This window comes from Diadema setosum, chromosome 13 (assembly GCF_964275005.1).
Source record: "Diadema setosum chromosome 13, eeDiaSeto1, whole genome shotgun sequence".
Lineage (NCBI taxonomy): Eukaryota > Metazoa > Echinodermata > Echinoidea > Diadematoida > Diadematidae > Diadema > Diadema setosum.
The window spans coordinates 21454976-21481729 of NC_092697.1; the positions used below are offsets into that span (position 1 = coordinate 21454976).

Here is a 26754-nt window from a genome sequence, read left to right on the forward strand (position 1 = left end):
TTACTGAAGTGGACACTTGTTGACATGCAAGTAACATTTCGTTATGGTATGACATACATGTCGTCTACCGTTACTGTCTGTGTTTGCTCTATTAAAAACAATGTGTGAAAAAGTGTGTGAAAAATGGGAAATACTAGATTACGAATCAATCATGCTGGCAGTAATGAGATCAAAGCAAGAAAGCATGCTTAAAATGTTATTGTAAGACTTTTGACAGCAACTGATTGACAGAAACTGGTGCATGAACTAATTAATGACTGATAAATGTCCATGTGTAGTAGGTCCATGGCATCACAAACTGTGGCAGAGGCAAACCATGAATAAAAGTTACTTTGAACAAAGACACATTGCACAGTGAATAATTTGGTATTGCATCACCATTCACCTCAGTACTTTCCCTGCTTGCAGTGTGAATTCACAAGTTAACAAACTCTTGATGACAGAAATCTGTTTACAAGTTGAAATACTATATTTTTTTATATACATTCACAGCATACAGAGGATCAAAAAGCACTTCACAATTCATCTCGGGTCATGATAAAAACCATCAATTACTGCCTTTTAAATCATGCTGGCATAATAATAGGGGGAAGGGCACTCACACTAATACTTCACACCATCACAAGCCCATGTCCCTTGTGCCCAACAAGTTCTAAAACTGTATGTACACATAAGAAAAAAAAATGTTTGTTTTACATTAGCAAGCTGAAAACTTGTGTCAACAGGCATGACAGTATTACAGTTCACTCTCCTTTGATTCTTGTTCGGCAAGGATCAGAATTTGATTGTTTCTTCAGCATCTTGTATGCTCCCCGGGCCATCTTCACGAACCAGTAGGCATTGACCGAGTCCAGTGCTAGACTAGCTACAAAGCATACCACTGTCATCCACACGGGTAGTCTGTTGATCCCACCTATAGCAGCCACACACAACATATGCAAACATGTGCATAATGCCCATTTTTAAAATTCCATCTTTGCTTACAAGTCATTTTTACTCTTGACATGAGTAACGATTATGACCATATTAAAATAGTCAAAGCTACCAGATAGTGAATGAATTCACAATCATCTCTTTACGCTGACTTTTACTTGCATGTGGCATTATGCATCTTAAGGCTGCCGATAAAATGCCAACTATTATCTATCAATCTGAAACACAATTTTGCATAATCCCGCGAAGGTAAAAAAAAAAAAAAAAAAGAGAGATAAAAAAAGCAGTGACATATTTCATTTGAGAGAATTTGCAGGCAGGAAGAGGATGGGGTATTCTGAAAATGCATAGCATGCGACATCTTTATTTAACCTCCATTACGTTTGTCCTTTCAATGGACTTTTCACTGACAAAGCGCGTCAACATAGTGACAATGAGATTTCACATATCCAACAGCAGTATCCATGATTACTCGAGATGATCTTTACACTCCCCACGACATACAAATTGTAAAATCAATGACAAAAAACTGCTGCCATAAAACTGAATGAATGAAGGTGATTGATATTTTAGAATTACTAATTCACTGAATTCTGACCCTCACTACTCACATCTCACAATCTCAAATAGACTGACAGCCAATACACACTACCCATGGCAACAAGTTTAAAAGAAAGTTTAAAATTACATTTATGTTAAATCAAGGAGGTTTAAGAGTTGGAGTTTCAACTGGTTGTAATTATTCAAACACTTGTCAGATTTCTACGGATGTACAAAAGAATTTCACAGGTGCATTTGTGCCTTTGATGATCGATGTTCAACGCTGCCATCTTGCTGAGCAATCTGAAGATTCATTTTGAACATTAACATAATATTGGCCATATTTTGCTTATTTATTCATTAAATGAAATGAAATTCTACTTAATGATAAAGCATGTAAAACAAAAGTAAATCCCGTGCAGAAATTTGTGCAAAAGTGTAAATCAGAGCTGTATCATGTGAAAATGTTTAAAACTGTACATCCTGGAAAGCTGGTTTTATCACTATTCCTTTTAATTTCCAGAAATAAATCTAACATGGAATAATCTTCAAGTATAATTCTTTATTGACAGATATATCACATTAGTGCCCGGGTATGCCCAGTCGAGTAATTTTCATCTTTATTTCAGCATTTTCTGCTCAATTTCTATTCACACATCCTTGTGTCTCTACCACCAAACTTTTATAAGAAGAGATAGCAAAAAGTAATTACCATCGCAAAGACATAGCTTCCTTAAAAAGTGGCTGATGATTATGCAATGAGACATGAGCATGGACCAGCAAAAAGAAGTGATGGGTTACCACCAGGCTACCAATGATATATCACTGATGAAACTTACTGAAGTTACCCTATTATTAAAACACAGTTTGATTATCCTTGCAAGAAACAAACAAGAAGAGAAGATCGCTGAGAATAGCATGTATGAGTAATTAGATGCCCATATTGGACACAGGATGAGGAAGTTCTGGCTATTTGAATGTCAGGGGATGACAGTAAATCATCCAGTATGGTGTACTACAGGTACCTACACATGAACCCCTAAAGACATGTGACCGTCATGCGACTTGAGAGGAACTTCCTCAGTCTGTCCCTATGTGAGATTCACATGTACATTGCATGTGACATGACTCAAATCTGTACAACAATGACAAAAAGGCTTACCTTCTACAAAAAATGTTCTGAAGAGGATGTAGTAGTAGAGTGGAATGATTCCCACTCTGACAAGGAAAAAAGAGCCAAGCATGGCAAAGCCATTGTAGAGATATGTTTTGCTCTCTTTAAAACCAGTCAGTTGCAGCATCCATCTGCAAAGATAGAGTTTAGAGAATATTATTTTAATAGGATAATTCGAAATTACATCACCACCCCTTCTAAGTTATCATTTGCAACTATGGTGAATTTTCACACATTCATATTATGGAGGACCACAGGGTGTAAGAAGTCACGAAGCAATATCCTTTTGAGCATTGTATTAAACTTTATTATCAACGGTGTTTCATCGACCAGTTAAGAGTGAATACCTTCTGTCCATCAATCCTACACGTGCTTATTGCAATGTGCAACATTGCAAAAATTGAAATAAAGCAAAAATAGTTGCAATTATATTTGTCCTAATCCCCGTCTTCATCATGAGCATTAACAGTAACTCCTCAGTTTTTTTTTTCTTGTATTTCCTCTCATAATTAGACGACTATATCAAAACATCTATCAAACTGACAAATTTGAAGTGTTTTTCATCAACCCCTTGAAGTCAATATCCCCTCTTCATCAATCCCATCTGTGGTATTCATTGCAACACGGTAAACCTTGAAGTACCGGGTAGAGCAAAAGCAGTAATGTTGTAGTTGTATGTGCGTTAATCCCTGTCTTAATCGTGAACATTCACAGTAACTACTCAGAATTTTCTGATATTTCTTCTCATCAATGTATCAATACTGTATACGCTGTTATTTTCGCGTACAGATATTTTCGCGAATAACGAGGTCATAGATATTTCCGCGCGAGGTTGTTTTTGCGAATCGACGCCAACGCTTACATTAATGCTCTATTAACACAGAGCATGGAGACATTTTCGCGTGTTGTTAAATTCGCGATCCAACTGTGATTTGCAAAATTCGCGAAAATTAAACCCTCGCGAAAATTACAGCTTGTGCAGTACATCAAAGCCATGTCTGCCTTCAATAAACTATCACCTATGACTGTCTTGTTTTTTTCTGTTGGGAAGGTTTGTTCCCCGAGTTCCATCCCAGTAAATTTCAAAATGCTACTCAACCCCTTTAACATTTCTATATGATAAAGATAACATACAACATGGACAGTGTAGGGGAAAGATCAAAGATTATATACAAATATACTTTGCCTAAAGAGTTTCTGGTTTAAACTACATGGGCAGAGGAGACTCCAAAAATAGTACTATTCACTGAGGGGTGCAGCCCCAATGTGAATACAGTATTCATCGCATAATCGGGACAGGTTGGGAGTAGCAAACATGGCCCCTTTAAGCGGGGTGCCCGATTTCGCGATGAGCACTCACCATACACTAACGGCATACGACATGTACATTATGTACAGTGCACACACACACACACACACACACACACACACACACACACACACATGCATACTGACGTACCGTACATGTACATGAATACACAACCACGCTACCCCTCGGCGCGACCCTCTAGCTGTCCCTGCATTCTCGCAATGATGCAGTCATCACAACCGGGTTCTTCTTCTGTCACCTCTCTTCGAACACAAAATATGTGGATTAAAAGCCAGCACTTTCTTAAACATTCGTAGAATTCTTGGACACGTAGGGCGTTCTGTATAAATACATATCCACAACCATGGGAAATGATTACCCAGAACTGATGTGGGAACGTCAATGAAAAGTCCTGCAATCATTCAATCATCACGGCTTGATTGTTTACTTGCCGCGATCACTGCACTGTACATGTGTTGTTGTATAGCGATCTAGCTCGCCATATATACACATGTACGGAAAAGCGAAGGCGGGCAGCGAGCTGAAATGTACGTGTACTGGATGGACGGAGGTCAAAACACACCAGTCTGAAGCTTGCTTTGTAAGTTTGATGTAAACGACAACTGACAGGGAATCTTTGAAATATTGTTGTGGTATTTTGGTAGATTTTTTGTGTAAAATATCAACAAAATCAAAGGTCGCTTGAAGAAAAATTGTCCCGTTTATCAGAGGTCCCCGCCCGATTATCCAGTGAAAATAATGTGCATTGGAAATGTTTCTGGGAAGCGTATGTCATTTAAGCGAGGTTCCCGATTATCAGATGCCCGATTATGCGGTGAATACTGTAGTACTTTGGAGGCATTGAGGCCTACAGTTTTAACCAGAAACTCAAAATTAGGCGGAGTATATTTGTTTCATATTCTGGATCTTAAAAAAAAGGAAAACAAGAAGGGGAAAATATGAGGTGAGAAGTAGTGTGGTGGATGTCAAGATTATTTTGTTAGAAATCGTTAGAGTGACTGTATGAAGCAGTGCACGATGTCAGAATTCCTTTGTGATGTCACAATTGTTTGGTTGAATAGAAATTGCTACATTTCACAGAGTGACATGAAGCAGCTCGTGATATCAGAATTGCTTTCAGATGTCACAACTGCTTTTTGATATCATTTCACAAATAGCACTATTTGGAAAATGTTGTCATAAAAAGTGACGTCATTTTGCAAATGGTATGCCATGGAGTATCAAGCATGCCAACATTCTGACATAGCTGAAAGTACTTAGAGATAATTCTGTAAGGCTCTTTCAATCACTAGATGATAAATTTTTGATCTGAAATATAATACAAACTCACCTGAAATTAACACATGGTGTTGAAAATTCTGCAATTACTCTTGCATTGGCAAAGAAAGTGAGTGGACCATATACCTGTGGAATGTAATTAGAGAGCGGATATACCAAGAAATATACATCTGCAGCATATGAGTACAATGTAATACAATACACTAGAACTGTTCCAAAGACACCCCCCCCACAAAAAAAAAAATAATAAAACTAGATATATCGCTACGGCGACTGATATGCCTCCGCCATAATGCATGGTTCTCCTAATAGGTCTATAGTACAATGTCTTGACAATGTGTGATGACAGTTTCACACAATTGGCAAAATATTAAAATGACATGTTTGCCACAAATGTGCTGAATGTTCACTTTCCTAACACTAGGTTCAATTGGATGAATTATTCAAATGTCAGAGTGCAGGTATTTGGGGAACTGATGATTTTTACTTGACTTTTGACCCTTTTATAAGTTTATGCATTGAGTAATTTTCAAGGTATTGAGAAAAAGTATAATTTCAGTATCAAATGGGAAAATAGCATTATCTAAACCTGGTCTTTGACCTTTGACCTCACAGTTCCACAGAGAATCACTGCTAGGTAGAACATGCATAAATATGTAAGTTTCATGATGATACCTTGAGTTACTTTCAAGATATGGAGGAAAAAGTGCAATTTAGCACTTTCACTTGACCTTTTACCTTTTGACCTTTGACCTTTTGGCAAGAAACTTCCCCAAAAATATATATTGGGTAATACATGCCATACATCAAGTTAAAAAAAAAAAAAAAAAAAAAAAACCTTCAGGCATATTGCATTTTAAGGAAAGTAGTGATATTTTGAGGAGTTGACCTTGACCTTTGACCCCCTGACCTTTGACCCATGACCCCCAACTTCCCTAGATAATCACTGCCCATCGGTACAAGCATCATACTAAGTTCCATGAAGATACCTTGAACCATTTGCAAGATATGGAGAAAAACATGAAATTTCAATTTTTTTCACAAAATAACCTGTGACCTTTGACCTTTGACCCTGTGACCCTAAAATCCACACAAAGTATTATCCCCCAAGGATATACCCTCATACCAAGTTTGATGTAAAACCACCAAACGGTTCTTGAGATATCGACAAAAACAAAACGGGACGGACGGACGGACGGACGGACAGACGACCCGAAAACATAATGCCTCCGGCCACTTCGTTGCGGAGGCATAAAAAATAATAAGATCAAGGTAATAATGATGCTGATGATACCAGTACCGCTACAAATATGATAAACTACAATGATAATGACAATCATATAACCCGTTGAGGACGAGTCCCAAGTATACTTGGGCAGGTGTCTATGGGAAATGTGTGTTGTGATCTATTAGAGAGATGTAAGACCATGATATCATCATCTCTTTTAATTTGCATATCGTGCTTGCAGCCAATATCACCATTTAATGAAAATGCGTGAAACTTAGAAATTCCTTACTTTCTTATTCTTTGTCTGATTCTGATGAAATTTTCCATTCTGCCTATCTGATTTATTACAATCTAACTTCAACACGGTATGAAATTGCACTTTAACCCTTTGAACCCAAATGGCCAGTTTTCCAGCCTCGCCGAGAAAGTAAAATAACCTGAAAGGCCAGTTTACTGGCCTCGCGTCATGTGACTTCTTTTAGCTCAATATGACCTCCTGCATGACCCCATTTTTGATCAGGTGATCTGTTACGGCAATAAGGCGTAGTTTTCATGCATTTCGATCGGAGAAAAAGTGAAAAAATGGGTGGAAAATGGCAAGAAAAACATACACAGTCGAGGAGGCTCTTGCAAGGGAATATTAGGAGAAACCATGGAAAACATTGATGACTCTGAATGTTGTCAAGGTAGTGATTTTGAGGACAAAATTGATACGGGGGATAAGAATGCAGCAGGTATATGTTACTGGATTTTTAGTGGTTCATAAGCACCTCCCAGCTCGGGGCAAGTGGGGGAGATCATAGTCAGTGTGCTTTTGGAGCAAGTGGTCATGGCCAACATGGTGATGGTCACAGCACAGGGAAGGCACGGAAGAAAATGTTAGTCAAAAGAAGGAAATTTTCTTATTCTAACTTGTCAGCACATTCCTTCAAATATGTGACCCGCTACAACAAAAAGGTCCTATAGTCGCGCACGGTCGAAGCCGTGAAAATCGAGTTTGAAGTCAGAGCATCATAATTTGTCAAAACTTACGATTTTCTGATTTTGACATATTATTGGAGTCTGACATGTCTTCTATTATCTGTCGAAATTTTGAAGCAAAATGATGAAAGGAAAGTACAAAAAATAGCGTTTTTCTGGGCCATGTTTTTGGCGTTTCAACGAAGCAGAAACCGGTTCGAAAATTTGGATTGAGCGCCACAGATAGGCTCCGCCCATAACAACGACCGAAGTGATCTCATTGGTCAGTTTGCTGCTTGCCGCTAACCGAAGCGTGAAGCTCGCACACTGCCAAGTCGACTGGTCCGTGCGGGCGGGGTGCGCTATGCCCAACCGCTTCTCCTGGCATCCTGGTCACTGATTGGTTGGTGAGGAGACCGCCGACGCTGTGCTTGAATGGGCATTTCGGGGGTTGCTAGGGTATACCTTCTATTGTCCCGAGGTGAAAATTGACTAGCGTGTCCCTTGATCGCGATTGCGTCGCAAGGAAAACTTTTAGGGCGCTTTTCTCGAAACAGTGATTTTCCAGACGTCTCAACATGCTCTCTTTTAAACATCGATATCTCCGCAGCCGATTATTTTTATAAAATGTGTTATATATCAATTTAAAGCAGAAAGATTAGGGAATTTTGTCATGCAATTTTCAAATAATCGACCTCACCCGACTTTAGGATCATTTTGTTGTAGCGGGTCACATATGATAATCATTATTTTATTTCTATGTGTTGTACTTTTTATAGGAGACTAATAGAGAAAATTTGTGATTTTGATTTGCTCAAATTTCTACATTAATAATATTGACTTTTATTTTGACTTAATTGCAAAAGTAAACAAGGAAAAGTAGAAATTACGCGGTGCGTAATATAAGTCCCCGCCGGAAGTTTAAATCTTTGGACTGGCATCAATGAGTGTAGAAGTTTTTAAGACCTCACCTAGTGCCATCACATATTAAGCAAATGGAATCAAAATCGGGTCAGAAATGGCAAAGGAGTAGCATTTTGTAGCCAATGTACAATAAGGTCAAAAATCAAGGTCAAAGATCAAAGAAGTCAAAGGTCAAAATTCTGTGTAGAAGTTTTGAAGCCCTCACCTAGTGCCATCACATATTAAGCAAATGGAATCGAAATTGGGTTAGAAATGGCGAAGGAGTAGCATTTTGTAGCAAAATGTACAATATAGGTCAAAGGTCAAGGTCAAAGGTCACAACTGAAATTCTGTATAGTAGTTTCAAAGCTCCCATGTAGTGCTATCATATAAAGCAAACAGAATCAAAATTGGCTCATAAATGACAGAGAAGTAGCAAATTGAACATTTTGATCACACACGAACGCACACACACACACATACATACGCACATACACACGGACACACACACATACGGAGCCCGTTTCATAGTCCCCTGCTCGAACTCATTCGGCGGGGACAAATATGCGAAGTATGTCAAATAATTAGGGTATAGCTCACGAAATATGTAAATAATTCAGGGTTCAAAGGGTTAGTGGTAATATGTAGGATTCTGCTCTTCTTTGCTAGTCTGCCACAGTTCCAGTAAATTTTATGATTGTTGTCACAAAAATCCAAATTGTGTTTTTAATCCTTCTTCAGTGTTCCTCTCTCCACAGCACTGGAACTTTTAACAACTTGGGATTTGCCTACACTCTGTTGGTCATGTACTGAACTCTGCATGTACTTCATCACATGATGAACATGCATTCGTAATTACCATTAAAACTTAATATTTTGTACCAATACTGTTCATGTAAGTTCTTAGGGGTGCACACTGTAAGCATATGACCACCACAGTAGCTAGAACTTTCCACAGGAATTACATGAGTCGTCGCGCGCGGAATGAAAGAAACAAATGTTATCAGGAAATCAACAGATGTGTCCTTGCAGTACCCTGACCTACAAAAGATCTGTTCACAAGCCATGTGGCATACCATTTACTCTACAATAGTACACAGGTGAATGGTCTCTCACACTACACAGCTTTGCTGTACAAGGCAAACACAGTGGCAATACATGACCCTAGAATCACTCTGCTCCAAGCAGGTTTCACCATGCAGGGTACATGTCCTCTTATCACTGAACAATGATCTTTACTGCACACAGAAGATAACTCCGTACACTTTAAGTCTAAGACAAATGCAATCCTATCTTTAGCTACAAGAGCTGGCCTATCTTCAGCTGCCCTGAACAGATATTCTTCAAAAAACAACAAAAGCAATTTTACTGCTGTGCAATTGTTTCAGTTATCTCCAAGAGGCCCAAGAATAGCTAGCTTTGAATAATGATATGCAGCTTTTGGGTCTTTGCCTGCTATGCACTCAGTGCATTCCAAATCAGTGCATACCAAAACTGCAAGTCCAATTTTTATTATGTGCCACAATCCTCTATACCATATTCTCCTGTGGGAGAAGACCCCCACGAATGCTCTGACCACTGGAGTACAATAAAGTATTATGTGGTCTGTTATCACATCATCATTTTTAGTAGATCTCTGCACTGACTAGTTTACATTTAACTAACCCACATGATATTGTAATTATAAAAAAAGAAAAAAGAGGAAAATCTCAAAGAAGAAAAAAAAAATGTGTTACTGTTCCAATACAAGGTCTACAATATGTGTAATTTGGCTGAATTCCATCCATTGCAATACAAGTGAAAAAATTCAAATAAAAAACTCACTTAGGTCTTCTGTTCTACAGATCAATTCAAAGAAAATGAAGAATCACCAGAACATATTCAGTGTTCTGTAAATCTTACATATCATTACATGGTTGAGTCCCTCCAAGATCTGTAGCATCAATACATGGCACACAGCTAGCAACACACAGAGTGAAACCTGCAACATTGTCTGATTTGTATTTGTAAAGAGGCATCTTTCTCTGTCATGAGGCATTCGATTTTAGCTGCTGTTCTCATCTATAGGAGTTTTTCTTTGTTTGAAAAAAATAAACATCTTTCTGTGTTGAGCAAATTGTAATCTCAAGAGTAATCTAGGTTTATCATTTTCTCATTAGTGTGGTGATCTTCATAAAGTACTCCATGAATTATTTTAGATGACAGATCATGACTTACCATGTTTGCCAGGTATGCTAAAACTACAGCCAGATGATGTATGATGTAGAACACCGAGTCTTTCAATGGGAATGCATAGAGAATGATGACCAAATCTGGAGAATAAAACCGACAGTGATTTACATAGTGGTTTTTTTTTTTTTTTTTCAGTCAGAATCTCATGCATACATACCAATGTTCAGTATCAAACATTCTATCTGCAGGTGAGCTTTATTTATCTTACATTTAACATGATACGCCATTTTGATTCTGACTGGCATCAGAATGGTACATTTTATATGGATAGGTAAGTACAGCGAGATGAAGTTGATATATACCCTGTATATGATTAATTAAACGTAATTATCATTTAAACATATTCACACATGGTTTCAGTATCATACTAATATTTACACACCATCTCGTCAAACTGGCAAACAGACCAACTTGGAGTAGACAAATTGTGTGAATTTGGTACCATGAAATATCAAACAGTTCCTCTAGACTCACATAATTTCTACATATCTTCAAACAGGCACAATCCCCCATCACACTAGATCGTTCTGTTTCAGTGGTCGTAGATATACATGGCAAGCTGGGGATGGTCAGAACATGGACCCTACGTAGGGTCCATGGTCAGAATGAGTCATTTGTGACAGTGCATCACAAAACAAACAAAAAGTCGCACCCCTTGATTTTATGTGAGGACTGGAAAAAGGTGAAATGGTTCAACCAAGTCAGTCTTGAGTTTTTCATATTTTTTGAAAGAGTTATCCTTCTTCTACATTATTCTTCAGTTTGGGATGTCGACATGAATGGGAAAGTGTGTTCTTGGCAGTTTTCCTACAACAACCATTTTTGCGGGGAGAGTAGAATGATCAGGTATGTCTTAGAGGCTGCTTTTCATTTCTTGAAATCCTTTGCACACTCTTCACTTACAAGTCTAATAAGTATTGAAAGGATGAGGCTACTGCTTTGAAAATTAGCATTAATCATGGGCAGAATGTGTGAATAGAACATGCTCAATTTCATCTTAATCTGATAATCCCTTCATTGTTGTTGGTCCGGTGGTTTACATCCTGTGTTTTGTCCCTTTAATGGCACAGCTAGCATGGCTTAGTAAAGATTAAGTACTTGAATAGACCCTGTATTTTCAGAGCCTTTTTTCTCAGTTCACACTTTTCCAGAGTGTGTGCTTTCTTTCCAATATTTAGATACGTTAGAAGAGTCCATTTGAATTGAGTTATACATTGTACATCATTTTAAAGCTTACATTCTGCTCTTCCAGAATCTGCCCTTAACTAAAAATCCATGTATGGCGACTTTTTGTTGGTTTTGTGATGCAGGGTCACATTTGTTCAACATGCAGGCGATTCACATTATAACGACATCCTAAGGACCTGCAGTTTTCTTTTGCCATATCATAATTTATGTTGAGTATGAATTATTCATAGCTGTATGCAAAGATACTAGCCGAGACTCAATTAACAAATTTATTAAACATACTGCTTCATTGGCGAATCATCCATTCTAAACACAAATGATTTTTAGCACTCTTTTAACTCTTTATGTGCCACGTTCGCATGTCCGACTCAGTCGACGGCGTGCCAACTTCGCATATTCTGCTCAAACACACAAAGCCGCCAAAACCGATCGATAAATCGCCTAATCCTGTGGTGCAATGAAAGCGTTTCTCACGCCTTTGTTCCTCTCACATTCGGCTTGCATTCTATTTGGTGATTGACTATCAAGCGGTGTTCCCAACTAGATTTGCATGTACATTCCAAGTTTCTGTCACGGTTTTATTTGCAAAAGTTATGTCTTTACAGTAATTTAGCAACTGGTCATTCAAAAGACAAATTGAAAATAGGTTTGTCATACAATTTATATCAAAGCAAAGCTTGGCATTCCTCTTGAACTTTGCTCACTATATGTCCAACTTAACAGAAATTTGTAGAAGTTATACAAATTGGAAAAACAGAATTCTTTCTCAAAGTATGACTACCTTCCTCTGTCAGAATAACGTGGCACACAGGGGGTTTCCACCATGGCAAATAAAGAGTTAAAGCAACTCCAAGTATATGCCTACAGTACTCCATGCCATCTCTCTATGGAGTGATATTTTGATGTTGTCAAACAAATTCTAGTTGCCTGGAGAAAAAACAAACAAACAAACAAACAAACAAACAGCATGCATGCAGAACTGTTGAGAATGTTTTCACTCTGCAATCTGTACCACTTTCCATTTCATTGCATATGATACATTTCCTGATTCATGATGCCTTTATTCCTGTTGGTGCAGTTCACAGTACAAACCTGTACATGTACTGTGAAGGTAATACCAGGTGCTCATGATGTCACATCATGGAAGAAACCCTGACAAAGTATGTAGGAAGTCCAAAGCCTTCTTTATCAGATCCACATTCTGCTGATTGTGCAGTGCATGTCAAGAGGTCAACAAGTTTGAAATACAAAAGACAGACCTCTTCATTTGTGTTGTGTATGTGGGAGAGAACTTGTAACATGGCTGGATAAACTCGTTTGCGTGAAATTTGCATACTGGATGTGGGCTGTTAACATAGAAATGATGCGATAGATGATTGGCCTCTTGCAGTTGGGTAGAGAATTCACACTGGAAACAAAGAAATCCAAACCAGTATCAAAGAGGCCAAGCGCCTATATCTACTCATTGAGCATTCCCACAGGGTCTTACTATTAGTTCAATTTCTGAGGCAGCAGTGCCAAATTGGGGATATAAACCTCAGCCCCTGTCAAGAGGCTGCAGGGCTATATATCATATCATATCATATCATATCATTTCATATCATATCATATCATATCATATCATATCATACAAATTCAAAAGACAGCTATTAAAATGAAATGTCAAGTAACTGTTTGATGCAGACATTAGTTTGAGAGGGTTTAAGTATAACATGTATGACCACACAATAAAAAGTACCCGGTAAAAGAAAAATAGAGCTGATTTGAGAAAAAAAGGTCTGTAATATAATGGACAAAAAGTAAAGGTACTGTAACTCACCACTACTTATGTATCCAGTTGTTATTGCTACTGTTGCTCTAGTCAAATATGATGTTCCCCTGTAGAAAAATCAATTATTAACGGGGTCAATGTAAACACATGAAGATGAGTTGATCATAAACATTTTACAAAATGATTAACTACTCCTGTGTTTTTTCCTCCTCCATTCCTTCCATTGAGTATTTCAAAACAAATGCAACCTGTCTGAATTGATTAAATCAAGAATCTGTGAAAATAACACAATTCTTGGATATTCAGATTAAGAGATCAAAATGGTTTAGCCATCTTAACAAAAGTTGACAGCACACAATCTATCACTCAAGTGAATCACAAAGAACAAAGTTCTATTTTCTCCTCTTCATATAATCAATGGGATGACATTCCTACAGTTGTATGTAAGATTTCAAATATGTCCAGAAATTAATTTGCCAAGTCTATCTTGTGATTTTGCAATATCACTCCACAGATACATACAGTCACAGGAAGGTGCTTCGCTCGTTAATTCTATTCTGATCAGTGGCTATTAAACAAACAATGATTTGTACATTATCATTACTGGTCCCTTGGGTATGTTCTATACTTGCCTTCATGGGTGATGACAACATTGTAAGTAACATCATGCTTCAGCATTTATCAACGACCTTTAATACACAGAGCAAACCAGTCAGATTCTATCCAAAACTGTACAAGGTATAGACCCTTTGAAATCAGACATTTGTAGCTAAGGTATTGAGGTCATTACTTTACATCACATGTCGGCTAGAACAATTATAATGCTGCCATGGAAATTTTGTACCATTAAGTGCCTGAACACACAAATTCGTTTTGAAGCTGCAGGTAAGGCAAAAGATATAAATAATACATACTGCTGTGCAACCATGACAGAAGCATTCATGGGGTTTCCCTACTCACCAGACTGGATCTTCCCACGTAGGTTTATCAAAGAGAAGGTTGTAGATACCAAGGGCACTGGCCAGGACAGCATGTACACAGGACAGCACTCTACAAGCCAATAGAAACATTCATTATGTTTTGTGTAAGGTCAATCAAGCATAATGCATATGACCATGAAATTACAAAAATAAATACACACCACACACACACACACACACACACACACATTAATACTTGTAACTGAATCTATCCCAAGAAAGTTCTGAAAAACATCAAATATCGTAGCATTACATCATTGCTTGCATTGGCAATCATGTACAGCTGCCCTCGTTGGCAACCTCATCACAATTTCCTTTAGCATTACAGGTCAAATATTTGTACTGACTGTCAAAATTCTTAACCAATTTTCTGGCAGTTTGCAATGACACAGTAAAATTCATTTGACATCACTCCATCCTCTTTAACAACACAAAGCCCCATTTGTGTTTATGAAAATAATCAAAGGAAACCAAAGCCCAAATCATAAATGTGAATGGAGTGAAAGTAGCAATATTAATAGAACACATCAGCAGAAGTTTTGAGAAAAAATTGATTAAAAAATTATGAATTGTAAAGTTTTGATGCCATCATTGCTGGATAAGGCTGCTACAGTTCATGGTGTTATTTTGGACAACAATATGAAGAAAATATAAGAAGAATTCCACAAAATTTCATTTTTCGTGAAAAGTACACATTCCATTGACTTGCTACTGGTCAATTCCATTGTGACTTATGGGACAAAATGACAATTTTCAACAATTTCAAACCAGTATTTTGAGAAAATAGTTGCATCAAATGCATTTTTCTCAGTTCATGGTTAGATTCATCATATCACAGTCTATGAAAACACCATACTTAGTTTGAAAAGTATCATTGCATTACGTAAGCAACGAAAAATTGCTGTCGTGACTTATGGGACATTTGAGGACCACCGTTTTTCACATGGGAAAGTAAGTTCTGAAATATTCTTACACACAGAGTCTCTGGAAAGATATTTTCTTTCCTGAATGTAGCAAAGGGTTGGTGCTTACCCTGAGCCAAGTGGTATGAATATCTACTCATTGGTACAGTAGCAGGATAGGGAAAACCAGTGTGACTGATGGGACACAAAAACGTGACTTATGGGACGCTATCAACTACCACATTTTGAGATTAAGAGAATAATATATACTGATGCTGGAACAAGTTCTAGAACATCATAAAACCAATCTATGACCAAAGAACATTCAGAAAATAAGCCATCTGAGAATTACACATGCTGTATTATGGCCATAATAGTGTATCAGAAATGATACATAAATTCTGCAAAAATTGGCAATTTTCATGAAAAATGAAGGTTTTTCGGACATAACTCCACTCCACGTTCACCGATGTTCACAAATGAGGTATCAAAATATCGGTTGTGAAAGGCTGCTTTGAGTAAACAATACCAGATCACCTAATTAAGCTTCATTAATCATCTATACTCAATAGTTTGATTTTCATAATATGCAACCTTTCCATGGAATTGACCTACTGGCACTATGTATGTCAATCCCCCTAATTTCTGAAAGAGGTAAGACAAGTACCAGTACTCTTCCGTTATGCTGAAAATATGGTGAATTTTGATTTTTTTTTTTTTTTTTTTAATATTGCTGTCCGTAATGATGTTATGAAGTGTAGTATAATTAGTCTTCCTATCCAGCAATGATGACACCCAAATTTTTAAAAACTCTTCACTTTTGAACCGATCATCTGACTTTCCTCAAACTTTCATTGAATATATACTAATACTGCTGCTTTCACTCATCCCACATTCATATAACTGGACTTTTGCTTCCTTTAATATTCCATGCATACACATTGTACCCTGACCATGGCTAGCCTCTAATGATGCTATTTCACATTTAGCAGTGTTGACATTTTTGCTAACTTCTAAAATATGATGTGCAAAAATAAACATACATAATATGCTTTATTTGTCTACATAAATTGACATTAGTACTGGAAACACGTCAACCACTTGTGAAATTAATGTGAAAATTAATCTCACTTGACTGAGAGCAAAAAAATTCATTTTTACATAATTTGTCCAATTAATGCTACTACTAACCAGTATGGAAAGTGTTTTATGTTTTCCTTCCAACTGAGCATTCCAACAATAAAGTTAGCCATGTATTAAATATCTTGTGCCCTGAAGTACCTTGTATTCCAGTCATATTTCTGGTAAGAAGAGATAGCTCTGTAGGTGAGGCAGGAGTACCAGGAGATCAATGGTGTCACAGTGAAGGAGGCCACAAGAAAGAAGATGAAGGTTTTTATGGCAATCGGAAGGTAGGAGTCATCAAAGACAATCTCTGGAATGTCACTATGACTGGCCATCCTTGACTCTCCCCTTTAGCAGTTTTCCAAGTCAGTACGCTCAGCAGGTCCAAGACTCTGAATGACAAACAGGACTGGTAAACTTTTGACTTCAAAATATAATTTTTGCTATGGAAAAAGAAAAGTGAAAGGACAAAAAAAAAATAGTTTTTAAAGTCATATGACAACATATTCCATTCATCTGCTTTAAAAAGGAACTCCAGACCAGTTAAAAGATGTCTGGAAATAAAGAGTAAATTTTCTATTGTGCACAGAGGTGAAAAATTTATCAAAACTGAATCACAATTAGGTAAGTCATGAAAGTGTGAAGCTTTCGCCAATTTTCACAAAACAAGAACATTCACTGAACAGCAAATATAAATGGGAAGCGCTGATATCGACCTCAATTTGTATGTTGTTGCTCAAAACAACTCATTCTTTACAGTCTTCACTCTTAGTGCCATCTGAATTTCAAGTTAACCCAAGAGCTACTATTAGGAAAATATGAGGGTTGCCTGTCAAGCAACAGGAGCCTAAAAATTAACGTAGGGCCTACACATGATTAAAATGGCAAGTTGAAAGAAATATGTCAATGCAGTTCTTTGAATGCAAACAAATCCCCCCCCCCCCCCACACACACACACACATACATTTTAAAGGCGCATGGAGGGCGCTGTTGGATGATACTGCTGATCACCGTTAGCATGATATGAAGATTGCCGAAGTTGAGCTGTCATCAGAGTAAAGCGCGTAGGTGTTGCTAGGTAACATTACAAAGCGTAAGCGCTAAAGAGGAGTCGATAGCGTAGGTCTCTATAGGGAACTTGCGCCGTGCGCCTGTGTACGCATTTGACTAAACCACCGGGACCATGTGCCTTTCATGCATAGATACGCACAAACCCCCACACACTTACTACCCATATATCCATATAAACTGTGTAGTTACAACATACATTTGTACATGTACAACATACCAGGTCCATGCAATGTATTTAAGCACCTGAACACATACAAGAACTTTTTTTTAATCATTTTTATCCTGAAACACCACAGTTGATTTATCACCTGTGTAGTGCACTTTGCTGGCCATAATCATTCATACATATGAACGCTGCACACTAATTTTAAGCTCCCCGCTTCATTAAAATAATATTCAAACTTCAGCTGTAAATTGTGCAGGCAGTGTACACTGCTAAGTTCAAAAAGACTGAGCTGTATCCAATGCAAATCACAGCATAACTCATCTATCAATTAATTGTGGAATATGTGGTTTGTTTGTTGTTGTTGTTTTTTTTTCATTCCAGTTGGTAGTGCTTTGTGATTTTGCTGAGTTGTACTCCTGTGTGGTGCTGCTCTGTGATATTGTCCTGTGCTAGTCCTGTGGTATAACATGTCAAGAAAAAAAAGAAGAATATCCTGTGGTACTTTCTATTGTATTTGTGTGGTTTTGCCTTGTGGTATTGTTGTGTGGTATTGCTATGTGGTACTGCAATGCGATACTATGTGGTTTTGCAGTGTGGTACTTCTGTGTGGTAATGCTGTGTGGTATTGCCCTGTAGTACTCCTGTGGTATACATGTATGTCCCAAAGTACCACAGAAATATCCTATGGTATTTTCCTGTGGTACTTTAATTCTATTGTATTTTCTCAGGTTTTACTGCGTGGTACTTCTGTGTGGTACTGCTGTACAATACTGTATGGTTTTGCTCTGTGGTACTCCTGTGTGGTACTGCTGTGCGCTATTGTTCTGTGGTAGTCCTGTGGTTTATGTCTCAAAATTCCAAAGGAATATCCTGTGGTATTTTCCGGTAGCTGTACTTTCTATTGTATTTCCTCTAGTTTTGCTGTGTGGCACTCCTGTGTGGTGTTTCTGCGTGGTACTGTTATGCGATACAGTACAGTGGTTTTGCTTGTGTGGTACTCCTGTGTGATATTGTTCTGTGGTAGTCCTGTGGTATATGTCCCAAAATACCACAGGAATATCCTGTGGTACTTTCCTGTGGTACTTTCTGTTGTATTTTCTCTGTGGTTTTGCTGTGTGGTACTTTTGTGTGGTATCCTGCATGGTACTGCTGTGTGGTATTGTCCTGTGGTAGTCCTGTGGTACCGGTATGTCAAAAAAATACCACAGGAATATCCTACTGGTGGTATTTTCCTGTAGTACTTTCTGTTGTAGTTTCACTGCTTTTGTTGTGTGGTATTCCTGTGAGATATTCCCGTGTTGTACTGCTGTGCAATTCTATACCCTGGTTTTTCTGTGTGGTACATACCTGTGTTATCGCTGTGTGGTACTGTGCAATACCACACAGCAGTACTGCACAGGCTGTGTGGTAGTCCTAGCTATAGATGTAGTACTGCTGTGTGGTATTGTCCTGTGGTAGTCCTGTGGTATACAGTCAAACTCGGATACCTCGAATTCGTCGGGACTGAAGAAAATGGTTCGACGTACGCGAATTTCGAGGTACGCGTACGTCAAATTTTCTTCGACTTATCCGATGTTTATCGATGTTCGACGTTTATCGATGTTCAACATGGTGTCTGTTATAGTGCCTACTGATTGTTTGCATGCTTGTCAATTGGGATTGAATCAACTTTTATATGAATGAATTGAGTGAAAATCGGAAATGAAATCAAAATTTCAGAAATAAAGATTTTGGTGGCCCGATCGCGCCACCAAAAAAAAAAAAAAAAAAAAAAAAAAAAATCGGATGTTTGCCTTTACTTTTGAAAATGAACAGCGGTAACAATCGGCTACGTAAGATGCTAAAATAAATGTCAGGGGTTTGCGTTTAATTGTGGAAATGAATGACGGCAATATTCGACTCGGTATGATACTAAAATAAATGTCGGATGTTTGCTCATACTTTTGGAAATGAATAACGATAAGACTCAGCCCCGTATGGTGCAAAAACTAATGTTAGATATTTGATTTTGCGTTCGGAAATGAATAAGGATAACATTCGGCTCCGGAAGACGCTGAAATAAATGTCGAATATTTGCTATGACGTTCGGAAATGAAAAACAATAACATTCAACTCCGTATGATGGTTAAATAAATGTCGGATGTTTCCTTATACTTTCGAAAGTAAATAGCAATAGCATTCGGCTCCGGAAGATGCTAAAATAGATGTCAGATGATCGTTTTTATGTTCGGAAGAAAATAGCAGTAATATTCTGCTCCATCATGTCCATATGATGCTAAAATAACTGTCTGATGTTTGCTTTTAAATTTCGAAATGAATAACAGTAACATTCAGCTGCGTTTAATGGTAAAATTAATGTTTGATGTTTGCTTTGGCGTTCGGAAAAGAGTAACAATAATATTCAACTCCTGACAATGATGAAATAAATGCTGGATGTTTGCTTTTACGTTCGAAAGTAAATTGCAATAACATTTAGCTCCGGAAGATGCTAAAGTAAATGTCGAATGTTTGCTTTGATGTTCTGAAGTGAATAACAATAATATTCAACTCCGTACGCTGATAAAATAAATGCCGGATGTGTGCTTTTACGTTCGAAAGTAAATGTCAATAGCATTCAGCTCCGGAAGATGATAATCATGTAGAATGATTGCTTTTACGTTTGGCATGTTTGGAAGTGAACAGCAGTAACATTCTGCCCCATACGATGTTAAAAAAATATTGGATATTTGCTACGGTACATTTCGAAATAAATATCAGTAACATTCAGCTATACGTTTCATGGCCCAAAAATGTCTGATGTCTGCCTTGACGTTCAAAAATGAAAAACAGTAACATTCGGCTCCATGCGATGATAAAATAATTGTCAGATGATTCATTTCACTTTCGGAAGTGGACAGCAGTAACATTCGGCTCCGTTCGATAATGAAATATATGTCGGATGTTTGAAATGAATAACGGTAATATTCTGCTCCGTACGATGCAAGAATAAATAACAGATTGTTGCTTTAACACTTGGAAATGATTAATGGTATTAATCCGCTCAGTTAGATGCTAAAACAAATAGCGGATGTTTGCTGTCACGTTTGGAAATGGATTAGGATAGTATTCAGCTCCGTAAGATTCTAAAATGAATGTCGGTTGTTTGCTTTTACATTTAAAAACGAATAACGGTAACTTTCGGCTTTTTACAATGCTAAAACAAATGTCGGATGCTAACAAATGTCAGCAAATGCTCCCATTTTCTCATTTCAAACGTAAGTTTTGACCTCCTCAATATAATGGGCAACTTTTTAACATACGCCTATTTGTCAAATCTTTAAACACAGAGTAAGATGATTGAATTTTCTATTCAGTTGTTTTAGACATGGGCATCTGTATTACTTCAATAATGCTTAATAATGATTTGTCTCTGTTTAGTAGGACCGATTTAGTTTTTGTAATGTTTTTCCTGATTTTTTTTTTTTGTTACCAGATTTTACTTTCGACCACTAGAAAATAAAAATCAATGATATTGGTGGCCCGATAAAACTTATAAGTGCGGAACCCTGTGTATTCTATTCTTCATTGTGATCGGCCTATACTTCCAGATTTTCATAATCGCATTGCTGGGGAAAAAAAAAAGTTTCAGTGCTTGCGTTCTCGGGGAAGTAAACTTCGTGAAAGGCCAAAAAAAAAAAAGTTAAAAAAAAAGGCACTACGAGGGAGATTGATGTTTTGACAGTGGAGCGTGATTAATGGCAAAGATATAACTGTCAACGTAAGCAGGTGCGCCCCGACGGTTGAGAAATCTACGCGCACGGTATGACTGTCTCGATCAAAAATCAAAACACAGTGGTTAAAGAAAAGCAAATGATGGGGCAGCGCGTAGTGCTATCGTAAAGCACTCCATTGGCACGGGTGCTATGTGCATACCATGTACGTGTGTTGGTAGGTGTTGGGGATTTTCCTTGTCAGCTGTGTATCGGGTATTTCTTCTTGGGCGCGCGATTGTTCTGGGTCTCAGAATATTTACAATCGAGTGTGAAAACATTTGTGACATGTCTTCGCTGTCCACGCGCGCTTAATCGGAGATGCTGAGTGATGTTTGCAATTTCGATTCGAGCAACATGCTGGGAAAAACAATAAGTTAATTAAGATCGGGACATTAGATTTCCCTTCGAGGTAACCGAACTTCGAGTTATCTTTGTTCGAGCTACGCGAATTTTAATACACTCCGGAACGGAAACTCCATAGGAACAATCGGGACTTTCATTTTGCCCCCGAGGTACATGTAAGTGATATTCGGCTTATCCGACGTCGAGGTCTCACGCGTATATGAATGTTATTAATACGCAAAAATGTGCGTGTCTGGAATTACCACATGCTGTTCGATAATACCATACCTGTATACATTTAATACCATTGACATCACAGCTAGTCTGGCCATTCTCATTACCACATGAACTTGGACTGTGGTAGTACTCTAGTAGTAGACTATTAACTAATTAGATCTAGTAAATTAGCCTAGATCTAACCATTAATAGATCTATGTACGTTAGTAGAAGTTGTAAGTAGTAGTACCGGTAGGGCCTACTTAGTAAATTTAAGTAAAATTTATTATTAGGTCTACCGTCTAGATCTAGTAAAAGTAGGTAGTGTGAATGCCCATTAATTAATCTCTGACGAGAATAATCTACGAAGTCTCACGCGTAGGGGCCTATATGAATGTTATTAATACGCAAAAATGTGCGTGTCTGGAATTACCACATGCTGTCCGTTCGATAATACCATACCTGTATACATTTAATACCATTGACATCACAGCTAGTCTGGCCATTCTCATTACCACATGAACTTGGACTGTGGTAGTAGTAGACTATTACCGGTACGGCGGTAACTAATTAGATCTAGTAAATTAGATTTATCAGACGGCTAAGTAATTTCCAGCTTGCTGATTGGTCAAAGCGTACCACGTGATCATTCGCGAAAAGTGTCTATCCCTGCACGCCCGTGAGATTTTCGCGCACCCAAATTGTCTAATTCACGGTTTTGGCGCATGCGCAGTGTCTCAAAAGTCGAGATTTCGATTTGTACCAGCTTATGCTCAATGAGGTCACGTAAAATGAAAAATGAACTTTTCGTAAACTAAACATTGCTTACATTTAGAAATATTCCATTAAAATTCCATGGTTAAATGTGATTTCAGTCATGCACTAGTGGCATAATATAAAAAGAGACTCAATGTTGTCTTTAACCGAAAATTGACTCGTGTCCACGACAGTCTGCCGTACACAGGCACAACACACAAAATCACCTTATAACTTAACTAGCTAGCCGTCCTGATCCACCAGATCATGTTGAAAAAAAATTGAATTTATGACACAAAATCATCGATCGCAAGGGACGTACCGACGATTTTTCAGTGGAAACTCAGTAAAAATAACCTTTTGCAGTAAAATTCTTCATTTAACCAGATAGTTTCAAGGCCACCAACTTGTGCTATCAACAATTACTCCTGCTGAAATAAGAGTTTTTATGGCTCCTCGTTTTTACTGATTTTGATCTAGTCTATCTCACGTCACGATCTATGATCTCGATTACTGATTGGCTTAAGTTTCGTCGCTGTAGCCTGCCTTTGTGCGTCTGTTTCGAAATCACAACTCATTCGGAAACCTTGAGATATGGCGTCTGTGAATCAAACAAAGGAGGAGGACTTTTCCATCTCCTTCCAAGTTATGACAGATGAAGAGATTGACCAACTGGTAAACGACATGGACAGCAAAGGGACAAAGAAGGTATTGAAATTTGCTAAATGTAAACTCATGGACTTTGCCAAATTCACTGGAACTAATTTGGAAGAAATCGCCAAGGATACCAAAGATTTGGACAAGTTTTTGACCAAATTCTACTCTGGAATAAGGAAGGACAATGGAGAATCATACAAAACAAGGTCGCTACAAAACATTAGGTTCGGTGTTCAGAGATACTTTGTCGAGAACTCTGGAATAGATATTGGTGATAGCAGCAAGTTTCCTCAAGCAAACCGCGTTTTCAAAGCGATGAAAGTGAAGGCAAAGAAAGAAGGTAAAGGATCCGTTGTACACAAACCCGTGATTTCGTCAGACGACATGAGCAAGATACAAGAGTCACTAGACCTCTCTACCCCCAGAGGCCTCCAGGATAAGGTTTTCTTGGACGTTCTCACCTTTTACTGTAATCGAGGACGGGAGAATATTCGCGGGATGAAAGCTGAAGACTTTACCATCAAAGCAGATGATTCCGGACGGAAATACGTACAAATGAGAGACTTTCTAACAAAAAACAACCGCGAAAATGTCATCCGAGAAGCCGATGCTGGCTTGATGTTTGAAATGCCAGAACTGGGTGAAAGGTGTCCGGTAGCCACATTTGAGAAATATGTAGCGAAGTTGAACCCCAAAAACCCTTGGATGTGGCAAAGGCCAAAAGATGTTTCGAAGAAGGAGCTGGCACAAGATACCCCATGGTTCGACAATGCCCCATTAGGCATTAACACGATTGGCAACAAACTGAAAAATCTGTCACAAAAGGCCGGATGCAAGCTAACGTACACCAATCACTGTCTAAGGGCAACCAGCATCACAACACTCCTGTGGATACGAGGCTCGCGATATCCAGAGTGTCAGCGGGCACAAATCGGCAGATTCGCTAAAGCACTATTCCAAAACAAGCCAAACGAAACTGAAAAAAATGTCTGAATCGTTGGCCACTTGCCTATACTCGGATGTCATCAAGGACAATAAGAACCAGGAGCTCACAGGGCTGCCAACATTGGAAACTAGTTGAGAGTGAGACTCCCATAGGCCAATGCTATAATTTAGGAGTCAAAATGAGTGAGATCAATAGAAGTGCATGCAAATGAAATAAAGTTTTAGAGTGAGAAAGGACCAAAATGAGTGAGTCTCACTCTCAATGAGTGAGAGTTGGCAGCCCTGAGCTCATTCCGGGCGACCAGGAATCTAACGTTACATGTTGTAGCAAGGCCATCTCGGAATGCCCCTCCACATCCAGTGCCATAGAAACGACAACAACGAGTAACTTTAGTCAAGAAACTGTAGCATATGGCTATGACTACGACTCCGAGGATAACATCGTTCTAACCCAAAACCAAACTATTAGTACACAGTCGACATCGTCGATCACGGTCAAGAGGGACACCAGTCACGTTCGTTCGGGGAGTGGTTCAAACGTTTTCCACTTCCACGGATGTAACGTGACTATCAACAACTAGACACTAGATCTAGGCAGTATAAGCTGTCAGATCTGCTGTAAATAGCTGCAAACATGTTGAATTCTTGAGAGTTGGAACATTTTCAATTTATTTTTCATGTGTTGGATTTGAAACTTTGGAATAGAGAATCTATCACAGATTCAGCACAAGCTGGGATAATCTCGGACTCAGAGAAAGCCTACTCTGGACCATTTTCCAACGGTAAGTACAATTTCAAAATCTTTGATATTTGATTTATTTCATTATTTCTTTCTCATATAGATCTAAGGTATATTCACCTTGCATTTGAAATTACTTAGCCATCTTATAAAAGGAATAACGCATTTTCCCGTCGTTGTTTAGCGAGTATGCAGTGCACTCGAGGTTTCTTCTTCGCATGCACACTCCACACTCGCCTCCGGCTCGTGTGGAGTGCGCATGCTCAGAAGAAACCTCTCGTGCACTGCATACTCGCTAAACAACTCCGCGGCATGCGTTATTCCTATACTAACCGTTAATAGATCTATGTACGTTAGTAGAGGTTCTAAGTAAATTTAGCATTAATATTTAGAAACTATGTCTACTGGTAGTACTCGGTAGGGCCTACTTAGTAAATTTAAGTAAAATTTATTATTAGGTCTACCGTCTAGATCTAACAAGTAAGTACGTAGTGTGAATGCCCATTAATTTTAATATATGAGTCCTGTGTGGTATTGAATATTCTCAAGGACCATACTAGGCCCAGAGAGGTCTAACGTTAGTATTTTGTTGTGTGGTAGGTCTAGAGTCTATTAAGCATAGACTAGCCTAGATTGAATCTAGATTTTAATCGACTTCTGAGTCGGATCCCCTGGGGTCAGCAGCACCCCCCCCCCCCCACCCGAAAAATGTTCCGCGGCCAAATGCCTCAACTACGGCCGACAGGCGACACATGAAAGTCGAAGCATATTGGCGCAACCGCGGCCTCACGGAACTCCGCGAGACCGTACCAACCACCGTTGAAGTCCCGCCGGCGGTCGCCCGGCCGGCCGACACCTCGCTGGTCCAACCCCCACCTGACCTGACACTGGTAGCAGAGAAGTATCAGTCAGAGACCCTATCTAATTTTAAAGTTTATGCGTCTTACTCAGTCTCGTAATCATAGAAGTCTATGTATATTTTGTACCTTCTTAGCCAGTGCCTCGGCAAGAACCAGATGACAGTGGAAGATTGCGTCAGATCCCGTTCCGTTGATCCGTCGCAGGCCAGCAGGTCGCGGAGGCCGAGGTCAGTCGTCTATTGTTCAGTCGTCTATTGTTCAGTGTCATGAGATGACGTGACATGAGTATCGTGTGTATACATCCCATTAATTCAACACATAGCTAGCTAGCTACCAAAGAGATTTTCCCCAGTGACTGCTAGAGTGCGGAGTCTTCATACGCCATGTACTATTGTTTTGTGAGCGCAAGGGGAGCATTGGATGACAGCGAGGCGGTACAACGGTAGGCTCGCCCCTCGTGCTAACACGCTAGCAAAGGAGCAACCGAGGAGCAGCCAAAATCAAGTGCGTACTCGCGTAAAAGTTCAGAAGTTCGCGTAATACGCGCTGTAGAAATGTATACATAGTACGCAAAGTCCGCCATTGTTAAGTGAGCTATGGCGGCCCCCATGAAATCACTGACTCCATTGTAGAGTCCGCCCTCTAGTGGTGGGGAGGAGAAAAATCTCTTTGCTAGCTACAGATCCTATCGAATCGCGATTGTACA

General features: G+C 38.7%; 1 protein-coding gene and 1 pseudogene across 1 annotated transcript; one reads left to right on the forward strand and one right to left on the reverse strand.

The window, feature by feature from the left end:
• Positions 1-242: 242 nt before the first annotated feature.
• Positions 243-26293, reverse strand: LOC140237203 (TLC domain-containing protein 4-B-like). Its single transcript, XM_072317146.1, has 8 exons — positions 26175-26293; positions 16701-16936; positions 14498-14587; positions 13586-13644; positions 10564-10658; positions 5308-5381; positions 2636-2778; positions 243-913 (listed from the first exon to the last, which is right to left on the reverse strand). Exons 2-8 carry the CDS (start codon positions 16877-16879, stop codon positions 744-746), a joined length of 810 nt encoding a protein of 269 aa, XP_072173247.1. The 5' UTR covers positions 16880-16936; positions 26175-26293; the 3' UTR covers positions 243-743.
• Positions 23889-24585, forward strand: LOC140236474 (uncharacterized; annotated as a pseudogene).
• Positions 26294-26754: the final 461 nt, after the last annotated feature.